Consider the following 20,861-nt stretch of genomic DNA (forward strand, 5'->3'; position numbering starts at 1 on the left):
TAAAATTTTCCTTTTTCTAAAAAATTCTGGAAATTTTAAAAATGTTAATGAATAACATGTCAAATCATGATAGGTTGTTTAAAATAATTCTTAATATATAAAATTCTGGAGATTTTAGAAAATGTTAATTAGTGACATGTCTTATCACTATTGGTTGTTTTAAATCCTAGGTGGACAGCCTTAGGAGTTTATAGCTCATACTTTTTATTAGTATAGATTAAAATTTTCCCCCAAAATATATGACAATATTAGTAACCTTTTGAAAATTTGAAGTGCTAGAATTTCTGTAATAATTAATAAACTGACTAAATTTTTAACATAAATAATAAGATGTACAAAAAATATTCTCACAGAACAATAATTTATATTCTAACACCTAATATATCATTCAAAGAAGGAGAAAATATACCTAAATTATATCATACACAAAAGAACAAAAATGAAAAACAAAATTGCATCAGAATTGCTTGATTTTCTAGTTTTAAACGTATGTTTGTTCTCGTGAGATGCTCAATCAAGATTCTATTTTAAGTATCAAAGAGACAATATTGCCCAAATTGTTGGCGTTAAAGGTGTCAAGAGTTTCCCATGTAATCAAATATTCTATCCAAGCTAGATTAACATCTTAGAAATGTGAACTCGTTTATGTTTTCATGTATAAACTAATCTCACAGCGTGAGGATTTTTATTAGAGAGAGAACATTGAGGGTTTAGGAAAAAGAAAACAGAACGCAACAAAGAGATTATCAAGCATGTGGCTGATAGGAGAATCCATTAACAGTGAGACCACCATCAATACAAATAGTTTGACCTGTGATATATGAAGCTGCAGGTAGACACAAGAAGACCACTAGTGATGCAACTTCACTCGGCTCTCCAACACGGCCAAGTGGAGTTCTACTCAACAATGCCTCCTTGAAACTGATGTCGTCAAGAAACTTTAAGAAACACAATTAAGAAATTATTAGAAGGACTGACGTTGATACAATATTCAGACAAGAAACAATGTTATAGTTGTATACATGTTGAGACAGGGGAGTCGTGATAGCATTTGGCGCAACAACATTGGTTCTTATGCCGTCTTTTGCCCATTCACATGCCAAATTTTTAGCTAGCTGATGCAGAGCTCCTGTAAAAGATATATAAAACAAAGATTTAAGACCCTCGTTTTTGGGACTTGGTCTTGCCTCTAGTAGCAACACCAACACGTAGTTACCTTTGGCTAGAGAAAAAATGGATCCGCAAGCCATCGATACAACACCTCCGATAGAGGAAATGAAGACGATACTTCCAAATCCTGAAGCCTTTATCAAAGGATGAGAAAGCTGGCTAAGATGGTAAGCAGATTCCAAGTTTGTTGAGATATGGAATGAGAAGTCTTCTGCCACATTCTCAATCGTTGGCTTGTTGCGAATTCCACCTACATTGTTTACCTATGTTTCACAAAATGAGTCTTCATAAGTTTGCCTCACGAAAATGCTAAACTCGATCAGTTTCTTTAAGATCAAGTTACTTACTAAGATGTTAAGTTTGCCACCGAACAGCGAGGATACAGTTTGCATTAGTTTTTCTCTCTCGGGACGAGATGTCACATCACAGACTGAGCCACTCACTTGAAACCTTTTCTTTTCCCATTCGCTTAAACTTTGATTAAGCTTAACTTCAGATATATCACATACATGGACTCTAGCTCCAAAACCAGCCAACTCCTCTACTATTGCATACCTAAACAGATCCATAAACATAGTTTTCTTGAAATCTTGATCTTTTATGATATTATATAAGGAAACAGAGCATTAAATAGGTGATACAGAGAGAGTATAGAAGAGATATAAACCCGATTCCGCTGGCTCCACCGGTCACAAGAGCAGTCATACTTTGAAGACTCCATCTGTTGTTATCCATCTTGACTACCTATGTCTTATCACTAACCAGAGATTCCACTGATTAATTATATATAGTATGAAGATAGATCACTAAACCTTTAAATATGAGGTGCATGGATATATTAATTAAGCATCCATAGGGAACATATATAAAACCTATTAAACATTGGCCAACTTCCATAGTGATATCTGCCAAGTTTAATAGCAATGAACGACAATGCCATAGATGAATATGGATCATATGAGTGCGAATTAATGAGTATGTTTGTATGTGTGATGGAAATGTTTGTACGAAAAAACATGACTAAAATATCTAAATTAGTGGTTCCAAGCAAAAATGACTATTTATAGTCAAAATGTTCGGCCAAACTTAATTACTCATTTGTTGTTTTTATAATAACATCAGTCACAAATAAAAACTGAAACTAGAAGTCATAATTATGGTGAACATAATTCAGTAAAGATTTCACGTGTTTAGATAACAACACACATCAAATAGGCTTCTTTCTTTCTCTCTTTGGTAAAACTTATCTTGCAACTTTTTTCTCAAGCACGTTGAAATAGTCGTTGTTGAATTGATGGTCTGACGGCTGAGGCTGCTGAATAGCCATTTCTACTTAGTAATGTATCCATGAGTTAAGTGGTCCCGCTTAAAAATGACATTCTGTTGTCAAATCATTGGCCACAACTTACTCATATGTCTAATTCAATAACTTCACTCACAAAAGACAACGGAAAGTCGGAAACTAGAAGTAAAAATGGTGAACATTCCGACAAAATTTGTGTTTATATTAACTACTTGACGTGGATAGAGTCCCTCCTATTATTGACGTGACAAAAAAATATTTTTACTTGACGTGGATAGTCTTCTTCCTTTGTTACATAGGTAATGGTTTTACCGCAAACTTCTCTTACAACTTTTACTTACTTTTAATTTCATTAATATTTGTACCATTTTCATGCTTAATGAAATCTTCAAATTTGATATATGAATAAATATGTTTTTTCTCGATTGGAGCAAAATGGAAAATATTTCTTTATACTTTTGGTGCAAGTAATGATGGATCTTTGACATTTTAATGATATATTTTGTAAAACAGAAAGGAAATAACTTTTTAAATTTTCACTCACTTTTGGGTATAGTTTGTGCCATAGAGACGCGCCATGTCTCCATTGAGTCATCATTATACATAGGGATTGTAAAGCATAGTGTGATGCTTCAAGAGTTTGTCTTTGAGAATGAGCTTTGTATATCTAGTTATTTAGGGTCTGAGATGAAGATCGAGTATGAGAGTTATATATTGCTGCAAGTTGTTGGCATTACAACTGTAATCAAAGCTTCTATCCAAGAGAGATTAGCATCTCCACAATGGAATTGTGATATCATTTATTTTTTAATTATTAAGAAACTCATAGTATGTGAGTTTTTATTTGAGAGAAAACATTGAGAATTTAAGACAAACAAACAAACACCACAATGCCATTCTCAAGCCTGTGGTTGATAGGAGAAACCATTAACAGTGAGACCTCCATCAACACAAATGGTCTGGCCTGTGATATAAGAAGCCGCAGGTAGACACAAGAAAGTTACAAGTGATGCGACTTCATTCGGCTCTCCAATACGACCAAGTGGAGTCCTACTCAACAATCCGTTCTTGAAACTGATGTCCTCAAGATACTTGAAGAAAAAATAATTAAGAGATGGTTAGAGGGAACTATGATTAGTTACAGTCACAAGAAAATGTGAAAGAGTCGTTATTATTACAGATTGAGACAGAGGAGTATTGATGACATTTGGTGCAACAGCGTTGGCTCGTACGCCATGTTTTGCCCATTCACATGCCAAATTTTTAGCTAGCTGAATCAAAGCTCCTGTAAACAAATCAACAATACATAGAAAATAAAAAAAAATACAAAACTCGGTGTTAATTAGTAAGCCTTGCAATGAACTTCATCTATGCTTCTAATAGTAACTATATATGTCTCTGGTCACCTTTCGTTAGACCATAAATGGATCCAGCGTCAAAAGATACTATCCCTGCAGCCGAGGAAACAAAGACGATGCTTCCATAGCCTGAAGCCTTTAGGAGTGGATGTGAAAGTTGGCAAAAATGGTAAGCAGCTTCCACGTTTGTTGAGAGATGGAAAGCGAAATCGTCTTCTGTATATTCTGGTGTTGGCTTTGAGCGGATTCCACCTACATTGTTTACCTATGCATGTTGAAAATAAAGAGTCTTTTAAGAGTTTTCTCATGCTTAACTTGATTATTAACTATCTTTAACAATAATTTACTTACAAGAATGTTGAGTTTGCCGTCAAACTGTGCGGAGATGGTTTGCATCAACTTTTCTCTCCCGGGACGAGAGGTCACATCACAGACTGAGCCACTCACTTGAAACCCTTTCTTTTCCCACTCGCTTAAACTTTGATTAAGCTTAGCTTCAGATATGTCACATACATGGACTCTAGCTCCAAAACCAGCTAACTCCTCTACTATGGCATACCTAAACATTACACAAACTTAAAATTCCTTGAAATCTTTGACCATCTAGGATGTTAAAGTAGAAGCATAACAATGGGTAACAGAGAGGATAAAGAGAAAAGAATTACAAACCCGATTCCGCTGGCTCCACCGGTTACAAGAGCAGTCATACCTTGAAGACTCCATCTTTTTATCCATTTTCCTTGTATGTTACATGCAAATGATCAGAGAAGTGATACACATTATTATATAGACAATGAATGAGATAAGTGTCAATTAATGATTTTGTTTGTATTGTATGTGAGGTGGAGACGTTAACCATAATCCATAATAAAGAACATGACAAAAGTATATATATAAGTTAATAATGGTCAAGAGGAAAACTGGACTGTTAATAGTCAAAATCTTGACATAAAAGTCCACTTTGGTAGAATCAGTTGTCCTTTATAGAATCAGTAGATGTAGATTGGTGAACAAAAGTTGGTAAACATTCCACGTGTGTTTAGGTAACCAAAATCAGGTAAACGACTCTTTTATACCTTCTGTCCTTAATTTCTGGTTAGGTTTCATGATCATCCCACTTTACCAAACATTTAAAAGTTTAACCCATTGTATGATAAAAGCACATACCCTTTCTCTCTTCTACTGAATGAGTTTTTGTTGAATATTTGCTACATTTGGGAAGTTGTAATTATGCTCTTTTGATTTGTAGCCATTATAGGGTCTTGAAGTCATTACTTGTTTTTCTCTTCTTTTCGCTTCTGTCGAAGTACTATTATCATTTTTTTTCTAGTGGTGGAGAGAACCTTTAATATTGCTTAAGTACTGTTGGAAATTTGGAATAATTCACGAGACAACATGTCCCTATACTCCACAATAAAATGGTTGATTCCCGAGCTTAAAAAATTGCCATATATTTTAGAGAGAACTCGCTCGTTAATTTAATAATTTTAGCTCATATGTCATCATCCTTATGGGCCAGGGCTGGTGGTCACTACGGCGATCTACATGATAACTCGGTTGCCATACTAGGAAATGTAATCAAAGATTCCCCTCCATTTTTGTCATAACTAATAAAAAAAGACAGATAGTTCATCAGTGAAATTTAAGGATAATAACAGGTTAAGGGTAACTATTTATAGATAAGATGAATAGAAAGAGTAATTTATCTTTCAGTTCATATTTTGTCACTCATGTAATTAATTATCTCTATAGCAAAATACTCTCTTTAAGTGATTTAAGTTTTAATAGGATTTTATGGAAATTCATTGAAATCAAATCTTGAAAATGTTATTATCAGTGGATCTTGAAAAAATTAGAATACATACCTCAAACTTAATAGGAAATTTGAATTTTATACTAAATCTTTTAGGTCTTTGAAATGTATCTTATGGGTTGAACTAAATGACTATTTTATCCTTGGCTACAAATTAAATTAAACTAAATATAATATAATTAAATTAATTTATTTGAAAATTTTATTTTTAATAATAATATGTAAACTAGATATTCGGAATTTTTCTGAATTGTTTTTTAAAAAACTATGAATTAATTTATTATATATAATATTGATCAATAACTAAAAGATTAAATTAAGATAAATAAATAACATATACACTTAATTAATAATTAATTAAACATTAAAGAAATTAACACAAAATAATTAAACTCATCATTGTTAGAAAATTAAATTAATTTAAAAACTAAATCATGATTAAAGATCTGGTATTATTTAGTAATTTTAATTTAAAAATTTATTATATAAAAATTAAAATTAAATTAATTAGAATTTTTCTTTTTTCCATTTATGTTTAGTAAATGTTTTAGATAATATTAGTTTTCATTTAATAAAAAAGTTTTGAAAAATAATTATATATTTTAATTTATTTTGAAAATTGTTAAATTTAATAAAATAATAAAAAAATTGTGAGCTTTTACAAAATAAATCAACAGTTCAAAAAAATCGACTATGTAACAAATCAATTAATAAAAAAATAAATCGACTTTTTAATATAAGTCAACAAAGAAAAAACATAAATCAACAGAAATAAAATATAAGTCGACAGTTAAAAAAGTCAATCATATTAATAAGTCAACTTAAAATCAAATAAGTCTACAAAGACCAAACAAATCAACGGGAAAAAATATAAATCAACAAACAAAATAAATAAGTCAACATCATCAAAAGTCGACTTTGTAAAAAAATAATCAAAAAAAAAGTCAACAATTTTATAATAAATCGATGGAAAAATAAATAAGTCGACAAAAATTAAACCTTAATCAACCTTTCAAAATATTGCCCTTATTAATAAATCAATGTAGAATATAATAAGTCAACAATAAATGAACAAATTAACAGAAAACAAATATAAATCGTTGAACAAAAAATATAAGTCAACAGTTAAAAAAATCGACTATGTTATAAATCCACTAGCCATAACATAAGTCAACTGTTCTAATATTAGTCGATGACAAAGATAATTAAGTCAACAGAAGTAAAAAAACAAAACGATTGTTCAAAAAGTCGACATTATAAATAAATCAACCTTGATTAAAATAAGTCTAAAACATTGATATATATATATATATATTATAAATTGTATAATCTTGAATTATTTATTTTTAAATAAATTTAAACTAAATAATATCAACAAAAATATTTAAATTCTTTTTCTTTAATCAAAATTTTAAGATCAAAAATTTATTCATGTAATCATTATTTAAAATACAATAAGTAATTTTCGTTATAATTTTAAATTATTAAATAATTAATTCCGAATTTAACAATTTTTAATTTATTTTTAAAGTTGATTTATTTTTAAATATAAGTTAAGTTTTTATTGTTTTATTTAATTGTTAAAATTATTTAATAATAAGGTTATTTCCGTCCATTTTCATTTTAAAATGTGTAGTTTTCAAATAAATATAAGATTAAGTGTAATTTTCAAATTTCTTTTCAAATTTAGTATAGTTTTCAAATTGTCCTGTGGATCTTAGAGTAGATTTTCAAATTACTAATTAATAATAACATTAGATTTCATTAAGTTTTTTAAAATCCGACGAATTAACATTGTTTTACTTGGATAAATATGATACATGAGAATATATATATCGTTGGATGTTCTTCACGAGACCAACCCAAAAAACAAGACTCGGCTCAATTGCTTAAGCCAGTGGCTGATAGGAGAAGCCACTAACTGTAAGACCTCCATCAACACAAATGGTCTGACCAGTAATATATGAAGCAGCAGGAAGACACAGAAAAGCTACAAGTGATGCAACTTCGCTTGGTTCTCCAGCACGACCAAGTGGAGTTCTACTGGACAAACTCTCGTTAAAACCGGCGTCTTCGAGAAACTGATTGTTCAAAAGATTGTAAGAAACAAGCGATGATGTTATTTGTAAAAGACCAAAAAATGAAAAAAAAAAATGAGAGGGAGTGAATTACGGATTTAGTCAGTGCAGTTTTGATAAAATTAGGAGCAACAGCGTTGGCTCTTATGCCGTCTTTNGTGCCGTCTTTTGCCCATTCACAAGCCAAATTTCTTGCTAGTTGATTCAAAGCTCCTGTACACATATACACACAAGAAAAATATAAATACTACGACGAGACATCTTTTAGGAATCCCAAAGAAAATTATAACTAATGTTGAAATACAAAGATTTTCTAGAAATGGATAAAGGTCAAACAACTAGTCTTGTTTGTGTGAATATCCTCCTTATATATGTTATTGAATATGAACGAAAACCCTATATATTGATAGTTCGATCATATATTTCTGACACGAAAAGTGTTTTGTTTTAATTTACTATGTTAAAAACTTCATATCTCAACTACAATGAAACCTATATATAAACTATTATGAGTTGGTATATATATAGGAAATACATTAGTCAATCCAATCATCCCAAATATTATGAGTTGTAAGATCATGAATTTTGCATGGCTTACTAAAACATTAGCTTCTTTTGTTTTTATCAAATATTAAACGTAGTTAACAACTCTCCTATTTAGATTTACAAAAATCAAAGGTAAAAATTTCTCCTATTCAGATTTATAAAGTTCGTATATACATAATGAAACTTATATAAATCTACGATATTATTTCGTCTAGTAAAATGGACAATCTCTCTACTGATTAGTCAGTTTAGCAAATAACCCTGGTTACCTTTCGTTAGACCATAAATGGATGAAGCATCAAATGATACAATCCCTGCTATAGAGGAAATAAAGATGATGCTTCCATAGCCTGAAGCCTTTAGCAATGGATGTGAAAGCTGGCTAAGATGATACGCAGATTCCAAGTTTGTAGACATATGGAATGAGAAGTCGTCTGCCTCATATTCTACTGTTGCCTTTGTGCGTATTGTACCAACGTTGTTCACCTATATGTTAAACAGATAAAAGTAAGAAAAAAAAAACTTACGATATATGTCATTTCTTACTAGCCGAAAAAAATATGCGTAGTTTCTTAAGTTAAGATTAACATACAAGAATGTTCAGCTTGCCATCGAATATCGTTGTGACAGTTTGCATAAGTGTTTCTCTCTCGCCACGAACGGATGCATCACAGGCCGAACCACTCACTAGAAACCCCTTCTTCTCCCATTCGGATAAACTTTGATTGAGAAGAGTTTTGGATATGTCACATACATGGATTTTGGCCCCCAAACCGGCTAGTTCCTCTACTATTGCATGACTAAAACAATCCAAACCAAAACTTAGCGACGACATCTTAAATAAATCTAAAAGAATGGGCAAAATTATGATATAGAGAGAGAAGAAAGACGAACCCGATTCCACTGGCTCCACCAGTTACAAGGGCAGTCATACCTTGAAGACTCCATCTTTTATCCATTTTAGGTTTGCATGTGACTTGCAAATACCAAAGATGCTACATAACATATGTATATATATAGTCATAAATTCATAATATATAAAATATTAACGAAAAATGTGGGTCATTTCTAGTAAAATCTTAAAAGATATTTAAAGTATATATATATATATATGTATATCTGTGTATATATATTATAATATCTAGAACATTATTTTTTTATAATATGTCCTATATCTTTTGTGAACCTACCCTTATTCCATGGTCGGTACACTAAATTCAACAATCTCGAAAAACTTATTTACTGATCTTACAAATCATCATATAATTTTTTTTTTTTGTGTTGTGTCATTACTTGCATGGTTTCCAATCACTGTCCAGAAAACCATTCTAATATTGTTATAGCTCAAATACGTTTAACTGTAAAATTTTCTCGAGACATTTGATTAAAAAGGTAATTACACTTTGCTGATATAATTAATCAAATCAATTATTTTATATCATTTTTATGTAGTTAAACATATAGACATTTTTGTTTGTAATATAGATTTTTTTTAATCGAGTCGGAATATCACTATGTTTAGATGGATATACAAAATAAGACATCAGTTCCGGAATGTTGTAGCATGAGTTCCGTTCCAAAATATCAACATCTATTAGATATGTAAAATATCTGTAAAAGCTAAATAACCTGAAAATCTTATATAATAAGAGAAGGTTTTTTTCTAACTTTGTTTAACAATGTGACATTTGGCACTACACTTTTGTGATACGTATCATTTTCATTAATTTTAAATTTTAAATTTTATTTTTTTATTTGACGTTATTTTATTTGTATCTGGTGTATAGATTGTTAAAAAAAATTGTTGTATAATTTGCTTTTTGATTTTTTCCAGCATTGTAACAAAAATAATTTTTTTCCATTTTAAAGTTTTAACATCTAATATATTTCATAATGAAATCATACACCATAGAACCTTTATAAAAATACTGATCAACCCAACTAAAAAATAGAAACAAATTGAAACTAAATAAAAATAGAAAATGGTTTCATACTTTTACAGTAAAAACTGAAACCAAATTAATTTATGATAGACTAATTAAAAAATATATAATATTTTCTAATATATGTATATAAATCACATTGTATTAATCATATATAATGTATTAATGACACAACTCAACTTTGTAATTAATAGTATCCTATAAGTTACAGTTTGACTGTCTTTAAAAATATTTTGAATTTAACACACATTTCTTTTCAAGAATTTTTATAAAAAATGGTTAAAATTATAGTATAAGGTTTTTATTTTGTGATATCGTTTTAATAAATTATTTTAAAATTGACTTATCATATATATAATTATTTTATGTTATATTACTTTTAGATGATGCCAATAAAATTAATATATAGGACAAAATAAAATTATCTATCAAAATAATTAAGTAAGATCTTATACTTACCAGTCTAGACTACTTATCAGTTTTTTATTTTCCAAAAAAAAAAAACATATTTAATTGACTTTGCTATAACTTATTACTATAGTAAGTTAGTATCATACTGTTTAAATAATTTTGACAATATATTGTAATCAAAAATATTTCTTAATATGTACTTAATTTAACTTTCCTCTTTTTCCATCATCCTTCTGTGAAACACTATATAACATATATAAATTATAAAATTGTAGTTGAATCGTATTATTATGAATATTAATTTAAGACATATATTAACAATTACATGTGTATGTTTCATATATAATTGATGAATAACTATTTTATTTTATATTTGAAGTTAATAATACATATATAAACTATGCATCGCGTGAACTACTAGTACTAAATATGTTTTGCTAGTTTTCAAATATTTCTTTAAAATAAACGTTACAAAATGGGCTGTTCCTTGATAGTATTTTCTTTGGTCAAATGCATTTCTATAATTCTATTACTCATTATTTAGTAGGACCCAAAACCGATAGAGAGGTGCGCATAGATGGGAAAATAAATTAACATGTAATCTGTAATCGTGCCTTGATCTTAAATTATTTGCTGCTGGGAAAGAATCAAGAAATCACGAGATAGAACACGACAAAGCCGTTCTCGTCGTGAGAGTTTAAGACAAACAAAAAACGCGACAAAGACGGAACAACAACAACAACAAAAAAATAAGTAAATATAATCATGTTGTATTACAGTTAACATGTAAAATCAGAGACATAGACGTAACAACAACAAAATAGAATAATCATGTTATTAACTTATGTTACAATCATTCAAATTCAGTGACAGAGACGAACCAACAGCAAAGAAAAAAGTACACTGTAATCATGTTGTGTTGTGTTACAATTAACATTCTTAAAATCAGTGACATAGACGGTAATATATAATCTCTCAATGTTATTAACATTCTCATCAAGTTATGTTGCTTTGGGCCGTTGATGAGAGTATCAATGTTCCTAACAAAGCACCAATCTCACTTTCTGGAACTTTCAAATCACATAACAGAATTAAAAACTACCAAAGCCAGTAAACCACGAACAATAAATGCCAAATAGACCTGTGCTGAAACATATAGCATTTTGATTTTGAAAGATATTACCGCAAAGTTGTGGGTGCCGCGGGTGTAATTGAATCTTCTATCGATAATGGAATTGTGAATTCATTTATATTTTCATACATAAACTCATAGAGAGATAATTTTTATTAGAGATATAGAGAACGTTGTGTGTTGAAGGAAATTACAAACCAAACACGACAAGGCCATTTTCAAGCCTGTGGTTTATAGGAGAAACCGTTAACCGTGAGGCCTCCATCAACACAAATAGTTTGACCTGTGATATATGAAGCCGCAGGTAGACACAAGAAGACCACTAGTGATGCAACTTCATTCGGCTCTCCAACACGGCCAAGTGGAGTTCTACTCAACAATGCCTCCTTGAAACTGACGTCCTCAAGAAACTTTTATAAACAAAAAATTAGGAAAATATATATTAGAGGAATTGAGGTTGTTAAATTCACAACAACAACAAAAAAAAGTAAGAGTTTTATATTATTTATTTATTACAGATTGAGACTGAGCAGTCTTGATAGCATTAGGTGCAACAGCATTAGCTCTTANTATGCCGTCTTTTGCCCATTCACATGCCAAATTTCTAGCTAGCTGATTCAGAGCTCCTGTAAAAGAAATTAACAAAACATTTTTTTTTGTTAAAGTAAAAGAAAAAAATACTACTCCTTGTTGATTTTGCAATGAATTGCCTCTAGTAGTAACTTAGCTAGGTTAACTTAAGTTACCTTTTGTTAGACCATAAATGGATCCAGCGTCGAAAGATATAACCCCTGCAACAGAGGAAAGGAAGATGATGCTTCCATAGCCTGAAGCCTCCTTCAAGAGAGGATGTGAAAGTTGGCAAAAATGGTAAGCAGCTTCCAAGTTTGTTGAGATATGGAAAGTCCAATCATCTGCCACATATTCTGTTGTTGGCTTTCCCCTGAGTACGCCCACGTTATTAACCTATGTTGTACAAAACAAATTCTCTCATATATGAATTTTAGTTATAGAGTATGCGTAGTTGTTTCTATATAATGATCATTTACTTACAAGAATGTTGAGTTTGCCATCGAACACGGATGAGACGGTTTGCATCAGCTTTTCTCTCTCTGGACGAGAAGTTACATCACAAACTGAACCACTCACTTGAAACCCTTTCTTTTCCCATTCGCTTAAACTTTGATTGAGCAGAGTTTCGGATATATCGCACACATGGATTCTAGCTCCAAAACCAGCCAACTCTTCTACTATGGCATACCTAAACATAACATTCCACAAACTTTAATTCCTTCAAATAGTGACCATTTAGAAGCAGAACAATGGGGTAAAAGAGGTGATATAGAAAGATAGACAAACCCAATTCCGCTGGCTGCACCGGTCACAAGAGCAGTCATACCTTGAAGACTCCATCTTTTATCCATTTTTCTTGCTTGTTACTAGAAATGATAATAATATATATACAATGAATGTGGATCAGATCAGAATTATTGAGTTAGTTTGTATGTGTGGTTCAGAAATTATGTAGTAGTCAAAGAGAACATGGCTAGAATATCTAAGTTAGTGGTCCTGACCAAAAATGAAATTTTTTAGATATTATTCATTTGATGTATTCGCTTAAGCTATAGTGTGTTCCAAAAGTCTTAATATATCGATAACTTCTAATATGATTTTGACTTCTTCACAATTATATATTTCGTAAAACAGAGAATATGAGAAATAACTTTTAAGCTTTTGCATTCAGTTTTGGATGACTACAATGATTGTTTGTGCAATTGAGCCTAAGAGACGCCATCTCCCCTCTGAGTCATCATTGCATATTTGCATAGGGATTGTAAAGCAAGGTGTGTTGTCACATGATTCTGTATTTGGATGAGTGTTGAAGTTGAAGACCATTTCTCATTTGAGTCCAAGTTTTACTCTGCTTTTTGCCTGCTCTGTTTCTGCAAAAGGGCTTATTCTTTTTTAATCGGAAACATCTTTTTGCTAGGTTTCTTGTTCATCCCGTTTTACGAATACTCAAATCTTAACAATTGTATAATATTAGGAAAGGGTATGCGTAGTTTCTTTAAATAAAGATGCATCGAACATCGTTGAAGCGATTTGCATAAGTTTTTCTCTCTTGTGGAAAGAATCCACATAGAATTTTATTGAGCAGAGTTTTTGACAGGTTACAAGGCCAATAGGGAGTTTAGGATATTAAGACAAGAACATAACATGACCATTCTCAAACCTGCTGCTGATAAGAGAAGCCATTAACACTGAAACCTCCATCAACACAAATGGTTTGACCAGTTATATAAGAAGCTGCAGGTAGACACAAGAACACCACTGTTGATGCAACTTCATTCGGCTCTCCTAAGCGACCAAGTGGAATTCTACTCAACAATGCCTCCTTGACACTGACGTCCTCAAGATACTTTAAGAATACACAATGCACAAATTATTAGAGAAACTGAGGTTGTTGTTATATTCACACAAAAACATGTAAAAAGTTGTCTTTGATTTATTACAGATTGACACATAGGAGTCGTGATAGCATTTGGCGCAACAGCATTGGCTCTTATGCCCTCTTTTGCCCATTCACATGCCAAATTTTTAGCTAGCTGAATCAAAGCTCCTATAAAAAAAACAACAGCAACAAAAAAAACACCCCTTCTTGGTTAGTCAGTCTTGCAATGAACTGCCTCTAGTACAAACCACGCATGGTTACCTTTAGTTAAACTATAAATGGATGCACCATCAAGTGATACAATCCCTGCAACAGAGGAAACAAAGACGATGCTTCCATTGCCTGAAGCCTTTAAGAGAGGATGTGAAAGCTGACTAAAATGGAAAGCAGCTTCCAAATTTATTGACATGTGGAAAGAGAAATCTTCTTCCACATATTCTGTTGTTAGCTTCCCACGAAGTACACCAACATTATTAACCTATAACATATATGCTTAGGCGTTTGCGTTAGACTTCTATTTATTAAGGAGTACTACTATACTATAAGTTAATTTCACTTACAAGAATGTTGAGTTTGCCATCGAACAGCGAGGAGATGGTTTGCATCAGCTTTTCTCTCTCGGGACGAGAGCTTACATCACAAACTGATCCACTCACTTGAAACCCTTTCTTTTCCCATTCGCTTAAACTTTGAGTAAGCAGAGTTTCAGATATGTCACATACATGGATTCTAGCTCCAAAACTAGCTAACTCATCCACTATGGCATACCTAAACACTCTTGAACCATCAGGAAGCTAAACAGCAAACAGAACAATAGATTGAAAAGTTGATGTAGAGATAAAACAGAGAAGAAAGACGAACCCGATTCCGCTGGCTCCACCGGTGACAAGAGCAGTCATACTTTGAAGACTCCATCTTTTATCCATCTTTCTTGTATCTTACTTGAATTGAAGTGACCAGAAATACCACAGATATTACCTATGTATACAATGATGAATGTTGATCAATAAGTGTGTGGTGCTAATTTAAAATAGGAAAATTGCAATCTGTACCCATCAAAGACTTGATAATTCGTTGGACCGTATGGTCACTGGAACGTCACTATCACCAGCTTTTTGACATTTCTACCCTTTCTAACTTTTCTCTCCTCTTCTTTTCTTTCTTTTATTTTATTTTATTTCTCCAACACCAGATATTAACAATGTCAAAATAAAATTAAAATCGAATGATTAAAAATTATGGGAAACAAAAGTTTACTAGAAATCTAAAAACGGTGAGTTGTGTGGATCACTTGTGATGGTGGTGGTTTACCCGACAAAAAGAGATGATGAAGATGAAGATAATTGTACCGACTAAAGTTTCCGGCGAAGAGATGGTTGAGTTTTAGCAACGGAAATGATTGTTAAAGTTGATAGTTCTGATGGTGATAGTGATGATTCTATCGATGGAGAAGATGATTTTTTTTTTTTGGTGGAAAAAAATGAAATATAACTTAGTATGTTACAAATAAACTTAAACACATTATTAATCGTTTACCTTTCTAACATTTTTTATAATTTGTTATTATAATTTTATCGTGTTAAACATATAAAATAAACATGTATAAATAATTCTCTCATACATATAACCTTGTTTTTAATTATTTATGGGTTAACATTATATAAGTTATATGTTAATATAAATGTAACCCATATATCAACTATTTTAGGGTGTTAATACAATATTATCCTGATATTTAATATGTTAGCATGTTATCATTCTAAATAACATGTTACTATAATTGTTATCATGTTAATTATGTAAGAGAAATACTAGTTCTTTTTAATTTAAATTAATATATACATATTTTTAATAATAGAAAACTTTGATTCATAATTTTATATCGATAAGTATACATTTAATACATAATGTATAAAGTTATCATGATATTAAACTATTTAGCTTGCTAACATTCTTCATAATTTGGTGGTGAAGATGATTTTTTTTTTTTTTGGTGGTGATTCATCTTCATAATTTGGTGGTGATTCATTTTCATATCAAATTATTTAGCTTGCTAACATTCTTCATACTTCGGTGATATCAAACTATTTAGCTTGCTAACATTCTTCATATTTCGATGATGATTTTATCGGTGGTGAAGATGAACTTTTTCTTTTGGTGGTAAAAAATGAAATATAATTTAGTATGTCACAAATAAATTTAATACATTATTAATCGTTTACATTTCTAATATTCTTCATAATTCGTTATTATAATATTTTCTCGTATTAAAAATATAAAATAAACATGTATAAATGATTTCCCTCATACATATAATGACTTTGTTTTTAATTATTTATGGGGTAATATTATATAAGTTATATGTTAATATAAATGTAATCCATATATCAACTATTTTACCGTGTTAATACAAATATTATCCCGATTTTTAATATGTTAGCACATTATCATTCTAGATAACATGTTACTATAATTGTTATCATGTTAATTATGTAAGAGAAAAACTACTTCTTTTTTATTTAAATTAATATATACATATTTTTAATAATAGAAAACTTTGATTCATAATTTTATATTGATAAGTATGCATTTAATACATAATGTGTAAAGTTATCATGATATCAAAATATTTAGCTTGCTAAATAAGTAATCAGACACTAAAATCATAAAATATTTTATGCTGTTGTCTGATGAACTGTGACGTTGAACAGTGTCACTGAACGGTTTATGAATAATGTTACCGGATGAACAGTGTCACTGCCAATGGCATTTTGGTAGTTAATATAAAAATAGAGGGATAAATATGGTTAGAAAAAGGAGGGAGAAGAGAGAGAACTAATAAACAAATAAGAAAGGTTAGAAATTTAATTTTTCATTCTACTAAGGGTACAGATTAATATAGCCCATTAAAATATCTAAGCTAGTGGTCCAAAAAGACAACTGAAACTACAAGTCAGACTCGTGCACCAATAAGTGTGTGGCGGCTAAATTAAAATATGTAAGCTAGTTGTTGATTTAAGTTTAATTTTTTTTCTACTTATTTGTTTTGACTCAATTATTTTATATTGATTTATTAATGAAATTGATATTTTGAATGGTTGATTTAAGTTTAATTTTTATCGAATTATTTTTTTTTTATCGATTTATTTTAAAATTCTCGACTTTTTTTTTGTTTGATTATTTTTTTACATAGTTGACTTTTGATGATGTTGACTTATTTGTTATGTTTGTTGACTTATATTTTTTCTCGTCAATTTGTTTGGTCTTAATAGACTTATTTCATTTTACGTTGATTTATTAATATGTTTGATTTTTTGAACTATCGACTTATATTTTATTCCTGCTGATTTATGTTTTGTTGGCTTCTTTTTATATTAATTGATTTGTTACATAGTCGATTTTTTTGAACTGTTGATTTATTTTCTAAAAGCTCACAATATTTGATTATATATATATATTTTTAAAAACTATTATTATCTGAAATTTTACTAAACATAAATCCAAAAAAAATAATAATTCTAATTAATTTTATTTATTTTTATATAATAATTTTTTGAAATTATATTACTAAATAAGACCAGATATTTTAATTATTATTTAAGGGCATATTTTATTTATTTTATCTTAATTTTAGTCTTTTAGTTATTGATTAATATTATATATAATATATTAATTCATCATTTTCTAAAAAAATTAACAAAATTTTGAATATCTATTTTATGCAATGCTTTTAGAAATAATTTTGTCAAATGAATTAATTTTGTTATATTGAATTTATTTTTATTTTTTAATTAAAGACAAAATAGTCATTTTGTGCAATATATAAGGTACATTTCAAAGATTTTAAAAAATTAGTATACATTTCAAATTTCCTTCTAAAATTAATAAGGTATGTATTCAAATTTTTTCTATAAAATAACTAAAATGGAACTGTTACCTTCACACTTTTGATGTGGCAAATAAAATGATGGATATGTTTAGTTGTCATGGTTTGCTCTTTGATATAGATTAGTCACTCAAAAGAATCAACTGCTTAACATAGTGTATTTTTGTTAATTGGTGAAAATTGTGCTGTATAAAGTAAATAGACAAAACGTGAAAAGCTCATTATAAAGCTTGTGGCTGATAAGAGAAGCCATTAACAGTGAACCCTCCATCAACACAAATGGTTTGACCAGTAATATAAGAAGCTGCAGGAAGACACAAGAACACCACTAGTGATGCAACTTCGTTCGGCTCTCCAGCACGGCCAAGTGGAGTTCTACTGAACAATCCCTCCTTGAAACTTGCGTCCTCAAGATACTTTTAAGAATAAACAAATGAGAAATTATTAGAGTAATTGAGGTTGTTATATTCACACAAAAATATTTTAAAAGTAGTCTTTGATTTATTACAGATTGAGACATAGGAGTATTGATGATATTAGGAGCAACAGCATTGGCTCTTATGCCATCTTTTGCCCATTCACATGCCAAATTTTTAGCTAGCTGAACCAAAGCACCTATAAAAGAAATGAACAACAACCAATAAAAACCCGTCTTGGTTAGTCAATCTTGCAATGAACTGCCTCTAGTACAAACCGTCTTGGTTATACCTTTCGTTAGACTATAAATGGATCCACATGAAACTGATACAATCCCTGTAGCCGAGGAAATAAAGACGATGCTTCCATTTCCGGAAGCCTTTAAGAGAGGATGTGAGAGCTGGCTAAAATGGAAAGCAGCTTCCAAATTTGTTGAGATGTGGAAAGAGAAATCTTCTTCCACATATTCTGTTGTTGGCTTCCCACGAATTACACCCACGTTATTAACCTATATATTTTGAACATAAATGCTTAAGCGTTTGCATTAGGTTTCTGTTTAGGAGTACTCATTGAGCAACTAGGCTTAGGTGTTTATGTGTATTAAGATCGTTTACTTACTAGAATGTTGAGTTTTCCATCGAACAGTGAGGAGACGGTTTGCATAAGATTTTCTCTCTCGGGACAAGAGGTTACATCACAGACCGAGCCACTGACTTGAAACCCTTTCTTTTTCCATTCACTTAAACTTTGATTAAGCTTGGCCTCAGATATGTCACATACATGGATTCTAGCTCCAAAACCAGCTAACTCATCTACTATGGCATACCTAAACACTCTTGACCCATGAGAAAGCTAAATAGCAAACAGAACAATGGATAGAAAAGATAAGAAAGACTAACCCAATTCCGCTGGCTCCACCGGTCACAAGAGCATTCATACTTTCAAGACTCCATCTTTGATCCATCTTTCTTGTATCTTACCTGAATTAAAGTGACCAGAAATGCCACAGATTTTATTTATATATACAATGATGAATGTGGATCAAATAAGTGTGTGGTGGAAATATTATGTAGCCATAAGAGAACATGACTAAAATATCTAAGTTAGTGGTCCCTTGCAAAAATGACTTTTCAAAAATCTTTCAACCAATACTTACTTAATATTTCCTTTTCAATAGCTTCACTCATAAAACACAACTGAAAATCTAAGTCAGACTCGTATGTGAACCAAATACCGTAAACGTTTCCACGTCTTTATATAAAATTACAAAAAAAAAACTGATGGATGGTTAGTTGTCATGGTTTACTCTTTGATATAGATTAGTGACTCAAAACAGTAACTTAACATAGTGTGTTTGTTTGTGGAAATTGTGCTGTATAAAGTAAAATCTCTACAAGGGACACAAACTCATAAACTCTCGTAGCGTGAGAGTTGTTATTAGAGAGAAAATTTAAACAGGTCAAAACGTGAAAATGTCTTTGTCAAGCTTGAGGCTGATAGGAGAAGCCATTAACAGTGAGACCTCCATCAACGCAAATGGTTTGACCAGTAATATAAGAAGCTTCAGGTAGACACAAGAAGACCACTAATGATGCAACTTCCTTCGGCTCTCCAGCGCGACCAAGTGGAGTTCTACTGAACAATCCCTCCTTGAAATTGATGTCATCAAGATACTTCAAGAAACAAAACTGAAATATGATTAGAAGAACTGAGGCTGTTACATTAACAAAAAAAATAATGTATAAGTCGTCTTTTATATATTACTGGTTGAGCGGAAGGAGTTTTGATAATATTAGGAGCAACAGCATTGGCTCTTATGCCATCTTTCGCCCATTCACATGCCAAATTTCTTGCTAGCTGATTCAGAGCTCCTGTAAAATACTAGAGGAAAAAAAAAAAAAAAAGAGACTCCTAGTTGATTATTTAATAGCAATCTAGTAGTTACTGTTCTTACCTTTTGTTAGACTATACATTGATCCACAGTCAATGTATACAAGTCCTACAACAGAGGAAATGAAGATGATGCTACCATAGCCTGAAGCCTTCAAGAGAGGATGTGAAATTTGGCAAAAATGGTAAGCAGCTTCCAAGTTTGTTGAGATATGGAAATTATAGAGATAACTACATAATATATCTTGTTGTAATCTATCTAATATTTAGGCTTATCATATATTCCTGATACTTAGGATCTCCATTGTATAAATACCTCTGTTCATCTTCGATAAGAGACAATTTAATTCTTCCATTCATAACATGGTATCAGAGCCTAAAAACGATCTTTGATCTAAATTTTTCGTTTCTGGTTCTTTCTTGCTTCCGCTTCTCTACATAATTTTTTTTTTTTTTTTTTTT

At 30.6% G+C, this 20,861-nt stretch overlaps 7 protein-coding genes across 11 annotated transcripts; all 7 read right to left on the reverse strand.

The window, feature by feature from the left end:
* Positions 592-2,055, reverse strand: LOC104789221 (tropinone reductase homolog At2g29320-like). 2 transcript variants are annotated; one of them, XM_019245894.1, is made up of 5 exons: positions 1,838-2,055; positions 1,518-1,725; positions 1,217-1,433; positions 1,023-1,129; positions 592-938 (listed from the first exon to the last, which is right to left on the reverse strand). In XM_019245894.1, the coding sequence occupies exons 1-5, from the start codon at positions 1,903-1,905 to the stop codon at positions 747-749; spliced, it is 792 nt and encodes a 263-aa protein (XP_019101439.1). In that variant the 5' UTR covers positions 1,906-2,055; the 3' UTR covers positions 592-746. The 2 variants fall into 2 exon arrangements, with proteins under 2 accessions (XP_019101439.1, XP_019101440.1); XM_019245895.1 differs by having other exon boundaries at positions 1,518-1,751; positions 1,838-1,891.
* LOC109133092 (tropinone reductase homolog At2g29340-like) lies at positions 3,164-4,651 on the reverse strand. 2 transcript variants are annotated; one of them, XM_019245899.1, is made up of 5 exons: positions 4,501-4,651; positions 4,183-4,390; positions 3,880-4,096; positions 3,652-3,758; positions 3,164-3,564 (listed from the first exon to the last, which is right to left on the reverse strand). In XM_019245899.1, the coding sequence occupies exons 1-5, from the start codon at positions 4,536-4,538 to the stop codon at positions 3,373-3,375; spliced, it is 762 nt and encodes a 253-aa protein (XP_019101444.1). In that variant the 5' UTR covers positions 4,539-4,651; the 3' UTR covers positions 3,164-3,372. The 2 variants fall into 2 exon arrangements, with proteins under 2 accessions (XP_019101444.1, XP_019101445.1); XM_019245900.1 differs by having other exon boundaries at positions 4,183-4,406; positions 4,497-4,569.
* Positions 7,387-9,254, reverse strand: LOC104786759 (tropinone reductase homolog At2g29330-like). 2 transcript variants are annotated; one of them, XM_010512206.2, is made up of 5 exons: positions 9,163-9,254; positions 8,861-9,068; positions 8,538-8,754; positions 7,817-7,935; positions 7,387-7,725 (listed from the first exon to the last, which is right to left on the reverse strand). In XM_010512206.2, exons 1-5 carry the CDS (start codon positions 9,225-9,227, stop codon positions 7,534-7,536), a joined length of 801 nt encoding a protein of 266 aa, XP_010510508.1. In that variant the 5' UTR covers positions 9,228-9,254; the 3' UTR covers positions 7,387-7,533. The 2 variants fall into 2 exon arrangements, with proteins under 2 accessions (XP_010510508.1, XP_019101438.1); XM_019245893.1 differs by having other exon boundaries at positions 8,861-9,069; positions 9,159-9,216.
* Positions 11,834-13,223, reverse strand: LOC104786758 (tropinone reductase homolog At2g29320-like). The gene is made up of 5 exons (XM_010512205.2): positions 13,114-13,223; positions 12,808-13,015; positions 12,501-12,720; positions 12,271-12,380; positions 11,834-12,164 (listed from the first exon to the last, which is right to left on the reverse strand). The coding sequence occupies exons 1-5, from the start codon at positions 13,176-13,178 to the stop codon at positions 11,973-11,975; spliced, it is 795 nt and encodes a 264-aa protein (XP_010510507.1). The 5' UTR covers positions 13,179-13,223; the 3' UTR covers positions 11,834-11,972.
* On the reverse strand, positions 13,857-15,221 carry LOC104786757 (tropinone reductase homolog At2g29340-like). 2 transcript variants are annotated; one of them, XM_010512204.1, is made up of 5 exons: positions 15,068-15,221; positions 14,767-14,974; positions 14,468-14,684; positions 14,268-14,374; positions 13,857-14,173 (listed from the first exon to the last, which is right to left on the reverse strand). In XM_010512204.1, the coding sequence occupies exons 1-5, from the start codon at positions 15,130-15,132 to the stop codon at positions 13,982-13,984; spliced, it is 789 nt and encodes a 262-aa protein (XP_010510506.1). In that variant the 5' UTR covers positions 15,133-15,221; the 3' UTR covers positions 13,857-13,981. The 2 variants fall into 2 exon arrangements, with proteins under 2 accessions (XP_010510506.1, XP_019101441.1); XM_019245896.1 differs by having other exon boundaries at positions 14,767-14,981; positions 15,064-15,121.
* Positions 18,223-19,537, reverse strand: LOC104786756 (tropinone reductase homolog At2g29310). Its single transcript, XM_010512203.2, has 5 exons — positions 19,409-19,537; positions 19,128-19,335; positions 18,801-19,017; positions 18,601-18,707; positions 18,223-18,508 (listed from the first exon to the last, which is right to left on the reverse strand). The coding sequence occupies exons 1-5, from the start codon at positions 19,471-19,473 to the stop codon at positions 18,314-18,316; spliced, it is 792 nt and encodes a 263-aa protein (XP_010510505.1). The 5' UTR covers positions 19,474-19,537; the 3' UTR covers positions 18,223-18,313.
* LOC104786755 (tropinone reductase homolog At2g29310-like) lies at positions 19,991-20,482 on the reverse strand. The gene is made up of 3 exons (XM_019245282.1): positions 20,464-20,482; positions 20,274-20,380; positions 19,991-20,182 (listed from the first exon to the last, which is right to left on the reverse strand). The coding sequence occupies exons 1-3, from the start codon at positions 20,480-20,482 to the stop codon at positions 19,991-19,993; spliced, it is 318 nt and encodes a 105-aa protein (XP_019100827.1).

The sequence above is a fragment of the Camelina sativa genome, chromosome 5 (genome assembly GCF_000633955.1).
Source record: "Camelina sativa cultivar DH55 chromosome 5, Cs, whole genome shotgun sequence".
In the NCBI taxonomy this organism is placed as follows: domain Eukaryota; kingdom Viridiplantae; phylum Streptophyta; class Magnoliopsida; order Brassicales; family Brassicaceae; genus Camelina; species Camelina sativa.

Bases quoted from the DNA above. Each gene is read 5' to 3' on its own strand.
- LOC104789221 (XM_019245895.1), bottom strand. From the start codon at position 1,891: ATGGAGTCTTCAAAGTATGACTGCTCTTGTGACCGGTGGAGCCAGCGG. The intron at 1,752-1,837 runs GTTTATATCTCT...CAAGATTTCAAG, and splicing joins GGTGGAGCCAGCGGAATCGG to AAAACTATGTTTATGGATCT. The intron at 1,130-1,216 runs GTAACTACGTGT...TATCTTTTACAG, and splicing joins CATTTTTTCTCTAGCCAAAG to GAGCTCTGCATCAGCTAGCT.
- LOC109133092 (XM_019245900.1), bottom strand. From the start codon at position 4,566: ATGGATAAAAAGATGGAGTCTTCAAGGTATGACTGCTCTTGTAACCGG. The intron at 4,097-4,182 runs GTAAGTAAATTA...CAACATGCATAG, and splicing joins ACGGCAAACTCAACATTCTT to GTAAACAATGTAGGTGGAAT. The intron at 3,759-3,879 runs GTGACCAGAGAC...ATTTGTTTACAG, and splicing joins CATTTATGGTCTAACGAAAG to GAGCTTTGATTCAGCTAGCT.
- LOC104786757 (XM_010512204.1), bottom strand. From the start codon at position 15,132: ATGGATAAAAGATGGAGTCTTCAAAGTATGACTGCTCTTGTCACCGGT. The intron at 14,975-15,067 runs GTTCGTCTTTCT...AAGAGTGTTTAG, and splicing joins GGTGGAGCCAGCGGAATCGG to GTATGCCATAGTGGATGAGT. The intron at 14,174-14,267 runs GTAATAAATCAA...GTATTCTTAAAG, and splicing joins CGACTCCTATGTGTCAATCT to TATCTTGAGGACGTCAGTGT.
- LOC104786756 (XM_010512203.2), bottom strand. From the start codon at position 19,473: ATGGATCAAAGATGGAGTCTTGAAAGTATGAATGCTCTTGTGACCGGT. The intron at 19,018-19,127 runs GTAAGTAAACGA...CAAAATATATAG, and splicing joins ATGGAAAACTCAACATTCTA to GTTAATAACGTGGGTGTAAT. The intron at 18,708-18,800 runs GTATAACCAAGA...TTTCTTTTATAG, and splicing joins CATTTATAGTCTAACGAAAG to GTGCTTTGGTTCAGCTAGCT.
- LOC104786755 (XM_019245282.1), bottom strand. The intron at 20,183-20,273 runs GTAATATATAAA...TGTTTCTTGAAG, and splicing joins AAACTCCTTCCGCTCAACCA to TATCTTGATGACATCAATTT.